We start from the raw sequence: 11,634 nt of genomic DNA, 5'->3' as shown, positions 1-11,634 counted from the left end.
CTCCTTATGATTGATGTGGAGTGAGGAGTATAGGGATTGTGGTGTGAGAGCTCTGTGTAAATCATTGCTTGGGAAGCAGCCCAGTATCAGCACTGCTCTCCAGAATGCCATGCAGAGAAGGTGAGTGCAAATCCTGGGGAGGTTCAACCCCATGGGAGAGGAGCTGGGAGGTCAGGGGTGGGACTGAGCCAAAGGGAACTGGGAAATGGGCACAGGACACATCTGAACAAAGGCATGGATAGAGAAGGCAGCAAGCATGGAGCAAAGAGCATGTGATAAAGCAGGCAGGACAAAATTGATAATATGAACAGAACTAATGATTAAGAAGGGAAAGCGTTTACCCAAGAGGTGTGAATGCACGAAGCTGCCAAAAAGCTGCTTGTGTGCTGTCACTCCTGGGTAGCAGAGGGCCTGGAGGAAGGAAGCATGGCTGCTTGTTTCTTTTGCTAGTGGGCATTTTGTGTCTGGTGATGCAGTTGTCATGCAGCAAAGACACCTGGCAGAAACACGACAAAGCCCATTTATGACCAGTACAGTTTTACAAGTCTGGGTGATAATTCCACAGTTCAAAGCTATTTTGCAGGGGAATTCCTGCACATGAGGATCCACAGGCTGTCACGAGGCTTTAAAGGGCCGCCTTTATATCCATAACAACTGCCACCACTTTCTTGGCAGAGCAAAGCCGCATCTCTGCATTTAACTTAGCGTGCAGGCGTGGGTACAGAGGAAACCTCCTGGATCCCAGCGTTACCAAAATGGCCTCTGGATGGACACTGGAGGCCAGACGTGCTATTTCAGCTGCTTGTCGCATGTGGAGTAGCAACACCAAGTTGCACAAGAACACCCAGCTCCAAACACACAGCATTTCCAGACTGGCTCTGCCAGTCCGGTCAGATGGCCGCATGCACTGGAAATCTGGGCAGGAAAACCGGGGCTGTGCTCCCTGCGTGATGCTGGGAAGAAAGCTTCATTGCTCTGGGCAGGTTTGCTTAGGCTGGAGCTTGCCCAAGGCACAGGTTTGTGCTGCGGTGAAGGGCTCAGCAGAGCCGGGGTAGAGCTCTGACCTGGGCTGTTATTTTTACAACTCAGGGATCAAACTTACAAGTCAAAAACCTTGCACAGGCACCACGGAGCTGGCCCTGCCCAGCGCTTGTGTTCATACAGAGATACGCAAAACACAAACCTCAGAAGTTTTATCTTCTCTTTCCAGGAACTCTGATTTTTTCCTTGTATATCCTGCAAAATTTATCCTCCTTTCTGTAATTAATATGCTGCTTCAAATGAATTCTTAATTACAGATAAATCACAAATCCACACACTCAACTGTTATGCTTTTCAAGTAATAAAAGAGATCGTTTGTCTTCCTCAGATGAACAGAGACCAACTAGCACACCATTTCCCCCTTCATGAAGAATTCATTTGCCTTAGAAAGAAAGCCTTTAAAAAAACATTGCAGGGATTTCTTGAATAGGGGATCAAAGCTCTCACGCTGCTGGAAACCATTTTTGCTAAATAAGATGGGGGGAAAAAAAAGTAAAAGTTTTTTGGTAGTGATGGGGATAACAGCACCCTCGGGAGGGACGAGGACGTGGGGTCAAGAAGTTGTGACCAGGTTAGCAACACAGGGAACAGAAGGAGGGGACAAAAGAACAGAAAGTGGAAATGGACAGATGAATGAGGAAGCGTGTTCCTTTGCCCAAAGAGAATAGATGCGACATCAATTCATACTGGGAGCTGGAGGACGAGGGCCTGTTAATGGATTGAGGGACACAGCAGGGATCAGAGGTCACGAGTGCGCTCAGCCAGGCTAATTGACTGTTATGTGCATATTAGTGATGATAATTTAGGAGGGTAGTGGGATGTGGGGCGCAGATATGCAGAAGCGCCATTGATGGATGCGGTCCTACCGTAATGGGCTAAAAAAGCATGCAAAAAAAAAAAGGATACTGGCTTTCCTCAGGAGGGGATGCCATGGCTATAGGTGGACATCCCTGATCTGACTGTGCATGAACTGAATTTGCTGACTACATTTGCTTTGCAGTTTACCTCAGCCCCACCTGTGGGACATGGCCCTGATCGATGTCAGGGAAATGCCCATCAGACCCGTGGGGTCCCAGCCCAGCTCCCTGCCAGCAGCTTCAGGCTGCCGTGCTCGCATCCCTCATGCTTCATGCACGAGACAGACATGAGAACACTTCTGGGGGTCAGGTGGGTGTGTTTTTGAGCTGACTTTTGTGGAACCAAGACCCAGCCCAGCAAGCTCTGCTGATGACTGCCCTGGCACACGAGGCTGTTGGAGTGCATGAACCCCTGAATCACATCAGGGCTGAGCACCCTATGTGCCCCACATGTACACTGTAAAGCCTCTGCTGGTCATTTGCTGTCAGCGCTGACTTGGCAATTAGTGCCAAGTAATTGACAAGGCAGCACCAGGGAAGCAAAGCTAAACCTGATGCTTTCACATGAGCAGTTTTGCTTTGCATTCATTCAGATTGTTTCAATTTCACATTTTCAGTTTCTCCTTTTTGGCACGAGGAGGTGGGAGCAAGCTCCAGTTCTGCACCCACCAAAGTCCTTCCTCAGTGTGGAGCTCCTTTGCTCGGCCACAAAGGCACTTCCAGCCAATTGATGAAGAGAGTATTTCCCATTTCCTCACTCTTGAATCTGCTGACAGCATCTCTTGGGGAGTGATGGATACTGGAGACGATTTATAGATCTTTGTTACACAAATTCCTCCACATTCTTCCTTGTCCTCACACAGCAACCATCAGCCACCTCTTCCAACAGAAAAGCAAGAGCTTCAGCCTTGGATCAGCTCGAAGGATGCTCCTTCGGGTCTCTCCTGCACTGCTTTACTCACTGTGCACACAGCAGCAGCTGCAAATGGGGATGGACACCAAGGAGGGACACAGCGGTGCGCTGCACCCACCCACTCGTGGTTTCTGTGCAGCTGCTTTCATCCCTCTGCTGGGAAGTCAAAAGGTTGGCAAAGGGAAAGTGCTATAAATCAGGCAGATAGGGGCTGTGGGGAGGATCTCGTTAATGCAATTTTTCATCTCAAAGCTTGTAATTAAAGTAATGAATGTTACAGGAGGAACAACCATTGCCTGGATGTTCTGGGGCTCACAAACTTCAGTGATGTAGATGTTTGGCCCTTGATAATTTTATTGCATGAAGTGGTTTTTGTAATGCTAATATTATGTTGCTTAATGGGATTTGCTTGTTCTACCTCAAGCACACAAGGAAACATATCTGGAACATTTGATCTGATACAGAGTACAGGGAGACTTACCTTTACTACTGTGTCTCATGGCTTATCAGAATGAATAATTAGATTAATTAGACAAGTTTTGATTTTTCTCTGATTGCCCTGAAGAGCAGAGCCAGTTGCTCTGGTGCTCCTGTTTTGCTTCTAAAATAGTTTCTCTAAGCACAATTGCTTATACGTGAGGAGAAACTATATCAATGTAACATCAAAGATTAAACAAACTCTGTGTGTGCCTGACTTTGAGGTATGTATCTCCAGAACTGCCACGCTGCTTCATGCCAAATGCATGTGGGTATCTACGTCAGGGTGAGCCTTAAAACAAGGGCACAGTGCAGTATTCCTGGCTGCCATGGATTTGATTCAGACCAAGAGAGAACACGCTCAGCCTTTCACGGAGCAAGGCAGAGCTTGCTGCAGGTCACAAAGGGGCTTCCCAGACCATTGATGAAGAGAATGTAAAACCGGGGATGATCCTGACAGTGAGAAGATCAGAACTAATAAACTGCTGGATTTCCACTTCAGAAATAGGTAGGGTCCAACTTTGCAGCTCTGCGAGCCCTGTTTGTGCCCAGCGGACCGATGGTGTCTCTCTGTGATTGATAGAAGAGCAGTTTGCCCGCCAGCCCTTTGAGACCAGCTAATGATACTGTAAATCATGACGGCGCAGACATGGGCGAACAAAAACTTCACACAAAAGCTTTTGTCCCTTCATTTAAATGAGCTGCTCCTTTAAAATAGGCGCAGCAGTCAGTGTAATTAACTCGCCATCAGGAATACACAATAGGACAAAGTGCTGTGATGAGCCTATAAAGATGTAGAACAGCTTTACAGCTCATAGCCCAGATTTGATATTTCTGATTCATTTCGTTCTCATGCAGGCGACCTCGGCCTTGAGCATAGCTGAAAATCTGTTCAGGAACCGAAGGTACCGCTTCTCAGTCTTCCTCCTCCACCCTCTCACCCGGAGCCGTGCTCTGATTGCAAACAGAAGGAAACTGTGCATGTGGCTGGGTCCCACCTTCTGCTATGAAAGAAGGACACTTGTGGAGTGCTCTCCCGCTCCGCCCCCAACCCACTAAGCCTCCAGGCAGCGTCCCTATACAGAACGTGAGGGTGCCACGGAGCGCGGAGCAACGACCGCGGCCGACCCGGACCTCTGGCACCATTCAGGCCCTGCAAGGGCTCAGACCGAGCCGGGCAAAGCCATACAGGCGGCCCCGGCCCCGAGAAGCGCTGCGCCGACAGAGGGCGGCGCGTCCCCGTCGGACCCCCACCACCCCACGGCGCTCCGCCGCGCGGTTGCCATGACGACAGCGGGGTACCGCGTTGGCCCCGCTTCCGCGATCCCGGAAGTGCGTTCTACTTCCGGCGCCCTGCTTCCGGCACGCCGCAGGGGCGGTCGGGAGGCGGCGGCAGCATGGAGGTGCAGGAGCTGTTCCGCCGCTTGGGCGCCGGGGCCCGTTTCGATGTTCAGCGCTTCGGACGGGACGCGCGGCGGTTCGGGGTGCGGAGCTACGAGGGGAGGGCTGGGCGGGGCCCGAGGCGGCTCAGCGGGGCTCCAGGCCGCTTCCCGTCAGCTCGCTAGAGCCCCACGCGTGCTCGCGGCCTTGTGGCGGCGCTCGGGATTTTCACTGGGAGTCTGCGGGTGTGTCACCGTGTTCCTCGCTCCCTCCCCCAGGTGATCCGGGGAAGTGGCGGCCCACCCGAGAGCCTCGACTTCTTCGGGCGCAAGGAGGGAGCCCCTCCGGGGTCCTCGGGGAAGCAGGAAGATGGAGCAGAGAGAAGGGACGTGGAGGTGGCGGGGAAGAGAGAGAGGTCGGCAGAAGGTGGTAAAAGGAAAAGAAAAAAGATGCAAGGTATTTATGTATGTGTGTACCTGATACAGTGCCCTGACAAAGTTCATTCTTCTGTTTCAGTTTGTGTTAAATGTGCAGATATTGTGGAATACTTGTCTGGGAAAAAAAAGGAGTCTTTGTCCTCTTTGGCTGTGCAGTGTTAGAGCTGATAGAACAGCTGTGCATTGTTCAATATTGAGGCGTTGGGATGTAATCGATATCTTTGTTCCATTCAGTGAGAATGAGTCAAAAAAGGTCTTGAGATGCCCTTTTTGACTGAGTTTTACCAATGGAAGCTTTGTTTTTTGAAACTTCCAGAAACAGTGGCAATGTCAGAGCTGTCAGAAAGCAATGGGATAATGTGGATGTCGTCTGTGGAAGCAAAAGTCAAAGATACAAAAGACAACAAACAACCTACTGCAGAAAAGCTTGAACGTTTGAGAAGGGAAAAGGTAGGACTACAATTCAAACAATTCCTTGTTGTCTGTGAATGCTGAGTAGGGTGACTGAGGATGGGGAAAAAAACCAGAAGTTGAATTCATATGCATTTAGTTTTATGTCAGAGTTAAGAGACAAACTAAAGGAAGAGTGTGTATCTTGTCTTTTAGATAAACCGTTTCAGAAATCAACACAAGATTAATGTTCAAGGAACAGATCTTCCTGACCCAATTGCCACATTTGAACAGCTTCAGAAGGAATACAAAGTCCACCCCAAAGTCATTGAGAATATTCAAGCTGCTGGCTTCCAGGTTCCAACGCCGATCCAGATGCAGGCCATCCCTGTCATGCTTCATGTAAGTCTTCTAGAATTACAGGGTGTGTGGCAAAATTTGGAGGGAGTTCTCTCTTTTTAGAGTCCTGTCAGCAGTTGGTTGTACAGTGTGTATCAAAGACATTACATTTCAGAATGCAGCTATTAAAGATTTTTGATCTGTGCTTTTACTGACATACTTGGGAGTAGTTTGTAATATTAATGTTTCCATGAATGTGATTTTTTTTTCTTTATTCTTCTTTGAGTAGAATAAAATGCCTCTTCTTGGTTTTCTGCCAGGGTCGAGAACTTCTAGCTTCTGCTCCTACTGGGTCTGGAAAAACACTGGCATTTTGTATTCCTCTCTTAATGCACCTGAAACAACCTATGAACAAAGGATTCAGAGCTCTGATCATATCACCTACCCGAGAACTTGCTAGCCAGGTGTGTGTTGTGGAGAAAGTGCAAGTACATACATTTGAAGATAATTCCTGTTGTTATGCTCAGTAAAATAGATGTTTTTCTCTAGTCCTGAAATCTGAACGGTGTTTGAGATTCTCTGGAGGGATGTCTGCAGTTTTTCTGATTGCAAAAGCTAATCAGCTTGGTTTCAGAATTTCATCAGTGTTGCTGTCTTTTCAGACGCATCGGGAGTTGGTGAAGTTGGCTGAGGGGACGGGCTTCAGAATTCATATGATCCAGAAGGCTGCTGAAGCAGCAAAAAAGTTTGGGCCCAAGTCATCTAAGAAGTTTGGTAACTGTTTTCATTACTGAAGTGCTCTTGAAAACTTCAAAAATGACATTGACTTCGCTCTTCTGGCTTGTGTGGTTTTGAGGAGACTGTCAGTACCACTCAAGTTATACAGTCTATTGCTCAACACTGAAAAGTAGCTTGTGTGGAAGAAATAGGGAGTGGGTCAGCAAACCTTTCTAAATTGTGGGCTTAATATAAGATGAATGTTACAGTAGATAGGGCTCCAAACAAGAGCAGAGTGGAATTGATTTTAGTACTTGAGCTATTTCTACTGAATTTTAACAGTCACACCTTTAAAATCCCGTGGTGATAAAATAAATTCACAGCCTTTTTGCAATGTCTTCTGCTGCTTAAATGTTACCCTAAGTGAATTGCAACGATGAAGTGCCTTGTACTAACCCCAAACCAACAAACTTCTGTCAGTTTAGGTAGGATCACGATTCTCAGTGCTCTGTTAAAGTTTGTTTTGTCTCTTCTAACTTTGTTTTGTTTTGTTTTTTAATAGATATACTAGTTACTACTCCAAACAGACTCATTTATTTGTTGAAACAAGATCCTCCAGCAATAGACTTGACCAGGTATGTCATCAAATGTGGCTTTGCTGTTAGCTCTACTGCTGGAAGTGTATGTGTGCATGGTCCTTGTGTCTCTAAGGTTCCTTAGAACTTTTTCCTTCTCTGGAAATGACTCTTACTGAGTAGAAAATCTCTTTGTTCCTAGTGTGGAGTGGCTGGTGGTGGATGAGTCAGACAAACTGTTTGAAGATGGAAAGTCAGGGTTCCGAGACCAGTTGGCCTCCATCTTCCTGGCATGCACATCCCATGTGGTGAGAAGAGCCTTTTTCAGCGCAACCTTTGCACGTGATGTGGAGGAGTGGTGTAAACTCAACCTTGACAGTATTGTTCTGGTGTCTGTTGGTGCAAGGTAGGTGTGCAGTGTGCTCTGATTCTCTTTTTTTCCCTTGCCTGTTACTTTATTGTCAAATGAGCGTTAAGCTTTGGAACATGTACTGATGGAAGTTTGTCTTGCATGCAGTGTTTCTCACCCACTAGGTAATATTTATATGTATATATTTATTGATTTCTGGTTTCAGAAACTCTGCAGCAGAGACAGTGGAACAAGAGCTGCTGTTTGTTGGATCTGAGACTGGAAAACTAACAGCAATGAGAGAGCTTGTTAAAAAGGTATTTTGGAGTGATTGAGTACATACTGCTTCTGATCTGAGACATTGTCCAAATCTCTACAAGAGGAATATTACTCTCCTGTGAAATTTTAGGAGATCCCCCATTGTTAGTTATGTATTCAAGTCTTGCTTGGGAGTGTTCTGTGTTAATAGTGCATTTAATTTCAGTTGACAGCGTGAATTAGGTTGTTCATATTGAGTGGGGGAAAAATGAAGTTAGTTTCTATGGATTAAAATACAGCCTGATGATTAAGTGAAGAATGTAAAGGCTGTGGAGCTGAGCTTGCTTACATGCCAAAGATTTTTTGCTAGTTGAAAAAAGATATCTTCTAAGATATAAATACTGGGTTCACTTAAGCTGTTAGCAGCACAGTCTGCAGCCAGCAACAGTAGGAAAAGAACTTGATCCTTTAACAAGCTTTTTGTTTTGCAGGGATTTGCTCCCCCGGTCCTTGTTTTTGTACAGTCTATTGAGAGGGCTAAAGAGCTTTTCCATGAACTTATTTATGAAGGCATCAACGTAGATGTCATCCATGCAGACAAAACTCAGCAACAGGTAGGAAGTTATAGCTTCTTTCTCAGAAATGCTTTATGATACTTGGCATTTCCTTTTGAAAATGTTACTTCCGGTAAGTTTGGCAGTAATTTACTGCATGTTTTGGTTTAGGGACTTAGTTTTTGTTAACACAACAACTGTCAGGAAACCAGTTTACCTCAGACTGCTAGTCAGACTGTTCCCCAAGTGCCTTTCTTTTCTTTTCTAGAGAGATAATGTAGTTCACAGTTTCAGAGCTGGGAAGATCTGGGTGCTCATTTGCACAGCTTTACTAGCTCGAGGGATTGACTTCAAAGGAGTAAATATGGTCATTAATTATGATTTGCCAACGAGTGCAGTGGAATACATCCACAGGATAGGTGAGTTATTTGCAAAGTATGTCCTTTCCCATAGTTTGTATATCTTTAATGGAGAAGCTCTTATGCATATGTGAAAATCATGAGACCAAGACTCCTCTGTTGCTATAGCACTGACTCATTTGAGTCAGTTTATTCCTTGTCTCAACTTTCAGTAAAACAAGGTTGCTTTTTGTCAGGCTTCTACAGACCTTGAACACTTAGAGCTTTCAGACATACCCGTTGTTTTCATGCTGTAGAAATGATCTTTGGGGATAAGCTGTGTGGTAGTGTGCTTAGTATGTTAATGTAAATTGAGAGACTGGGGCTATGAAGAGGAGTCGAGTAAAGATATTTGAAGAAAACCCTTTGCTCTGTTCAATTTGTGTTTGACAGGTCGTACTGGAAGAGCAGGACACACAGGGAAAGCAGTCACTTTCTTTACAGAAGATGACAAACCTTTGTTACGAAGGTACATTTAAAACATATCAGAAATATGCCTTATCCTCTGTATAGTGTCCTGCTGAGCCCTATGGTTCTGTGTGGTGCCTCACACCTTGTGAGCGCAGTGCTGCTGAGCTTTGGAAACCACCCTGGTATAAAATGCTCTTCAAGAGCTCAGAATTTGTACGTTGAAGCTATAAGGTGTTAACAGTATGGAAAAGCCCAAAAACATTTCAGTTTTAAGGTTTCATTTTGAAGCTCTTTGCTAGTGCAGCAAGAGAGATACTAGCACTCTTTCACTGCATCCAGTTACACTGTAAGTAATGGCAGTGTGAAGGCATACTTCATAGCATTTTTAAGTGAAACTTGGTATTCTGATTTGAACCCTTCTGAGGGGGAAGATTCAAGACTGTTCAGCTGGCTTTGCTCTGCTTTGTTTCCTGCAGTTACTGCCAATGTTAATCTCTTCCCTCCTCTGCCTTTCAGTATAGCCAATGTTATTCAGCGGGCTGGCTGTCCTGTGCCAGACTACATAAAGCATTTTCCCAAACTTCAAAGGTATGTTTGTTTGAATAGGTCACCATTTTGTCTTCCATTTTAAATCCTGCATGAGGGCTGCTTGGGGCGTGAGGGTTGCAGAAGTTATTGTTGCAGTTCAGCTGCAAAAGGAATCTTTGACAGAGTGGTAATGGTGTGTTTTTCCACCCAGACAAAAAGTGGGAACAGAAAGAAATCTCTAATACAGAGTAGTAGTTAATTCCTGGGGAGCAGGGAGTTCCCTGAGATGTGCCCTAGGCTTCCCAGGCCCACACTCATGAATCAGACTTCAAATACATGAGAAAGTTACCTTAAAGTGGTGTGTGGCTGTATGCGTATTGATAGATTGTAAAGAGTATTTCTTAATGCTTTATTTTGACCGATAATTTTTCATAGATTTCAAAATTAATTTAACATTTTATGTGTGTATATGTATATTAACCATGTGTATTAAAATGAAGTTTGTTTGAGTGGCATGGAGATAACGGAGCTGAACTGACCCTGGAATAAATGCTGAAAATACATCCGGACCCATAATTACCTTACAACTTATAAAGGTGTTCATTGTCTGTTTTATTTATTTGATGTCATTTAAAGTCACTTAATCCTAAATGACTAAATGTCATTCTCAGCAAACAGAAGAAGAAATTCATTAAGAAACCACTAACGAGAGAAGCAATTTGTACCACTCCTCAGTGCTTCCTAAAAAAAGGCAGACGAAAAAAGTAAGTGTGTGTATGTAGGGTTTGTGGGGTTTTTTTGTTCTTCTTTTGTTTCCTCCACTATAACCAATCTCTTGTTTGGACGTGGCAAGTTGTAACGCTTGTATTGTAGTGACAGTGAAGTTTTAGTGTCAGTACCTGCTACTGGAATTTGGATTAATGCCATTGGTTCACCCTGTGTGGCTGTGTGTGAGATGACAGTGTTACAGGCAGCTGCCTGTAACACGCTGTAAAGCTCAACTTCAGACCAGCACTCCTAGCAGAATGCCAGAACCTGCTGCTCTTCTGGTAAAGAGCTTGCTTTGTTTTTATCATATGAATCATAGAATGGCTTGGGCTGGAAGGGACCTCAAGGATTCAACCTCCCTGCCCCAGGCAGGGTAGCCAGGTGTTAGCACCAGAAATAGATGTCAAATTGCAATGGCTAGAGCTCACGAAACAGGACTGCCTGGTGTGTAGCAGTTTCGTATGGTAGGTGCTCGTTATATCTTCTGCTGAAGGATTTATGTTGAGTTGCACTGCTGCAGTGCAAAATGACTGCTGTCTGTTGTGTTTCAGTGTGTATATATATATATATATTGATATTCAGTGCTCAGCTGCCTTGGTCTATACTTTCTTATTTTATAGGAGATCTGCTAAGGAAAATACTCAAGAAAAAAAGAAGGTTAAGGGTATTCAAGATGCCAGTAAGTTGAAGACTGCTTCAAAAAGCTGAACAGCAGCACGTGGCTCTTGAGCTGGGACTGATGCCCTTCTCCATACTGAAGAATGGAAGAATGAAGATAAGGGTGAAGGGAAGGGGAGAAGAGTATTTCTTCTTTCCTTCTGCATGAGGTGGGATGCTTACATATGAGAAACCAAAATACGAATAGAGGACACCTGAATGCGCCTTATAGAAGCTGCAGAACGTGCTCTTGTGTTGAATACCTCATGTTACTGAACAATTGTTCAAAAGTGGCATCTGTGTTACTGTCACAGATTTATTTTACTGATTGGAACTACTGTCAGTAATGCTGATCCCTACAAGATGTGTCAGACTCAGAAAATATGGGGGGGGTGGAGGTAGGGGAAGGGCCTGGGAGCTGCCGCTGTTGGATGCTTCCCTGGACACGCCAATAGCACAACACGTGCAGGGGAAGTGAAACCTTCTGCGTTTGAAATAGTGGATTTTCTATGTGCCTGTACGTGTGTGAGCTCTTCACAGCAGAATAAATAAGGTCACAAAGCTGCGTCCGTTCCTCCAGCCCCG

At 45.2% G+C, this 11,634-nt stretch overlaps 1 protein-coding gene across 2 annotated transcripts; it reads left to right on the top strand.

Moving 5' to 3' along the window:
• Positions 1 to 4,685: 4,685 nt before the first annotated feature.
• Positions 4,686 to 11,434, top strand: DDX52 (DExD-box helicase 52). Of its 2 annotated transcripts, XM_065732073.1 has the most exons (15): positions 4,686 to 4,772; positions 4,947 to 5,124; positions 5,422 to 5,555; positions 5,712 to 5,897; positions 6,155 to 6,298; positions 6,497 to 6,608; positions 7,114 to 7,186; positions 7,329 to 7,532; positions 7,702 to 7,792; positions 8,225 to 8,347; positions 8,556 to 8,706; positions 9,079 to 9,154; positions 9,613 to 9,684; positions 10,296 to 10,388; positions 11,013 to 11,434. In XM_065732073.1, exons 1-15 carry the CDS (start codon positions 4,686 to 4,688, stop codon positions 11,098 to 11,100), a joined length of 1,812 nt encoding a protein of 603 aa, XP_065588145.1. In that variant the 3' UTR covers positions 11,101 to 11,434. The 2 variants fall into 2 exon arrangements, with proteins under 2 accessions (XP_065588145.1, XP_065588147.1); XM_065732075.1 differs by lacking the exon at positions 11,013 to 11,434 and having other exon boundaries at positions 10,296 to 10,392.
• Positions 11,435 to 11,634: the final 200 nt, after the last annotated feature.

Source organism: Cyrtonyx montezumae, unplaced genomic scaffold (assembly GCF_038088225.1).
Source record: "Cyrtonyx montezumae isolate F1298 unplaced genomic scaffold, pur_monq_1.0 scaffold_15, whole genome shotgun sequence".
Taxonomy (NCBI): domain Eukaryota; kingdom Metazoa; phylum Chordata; class Aves; order Galliformes; family Odontophoridae; genus Cyrtonyx; species Cyrtonyx montezumae.
This window is presented reverse-complemented; position numbering and strand designations above follow the sequence as displayed.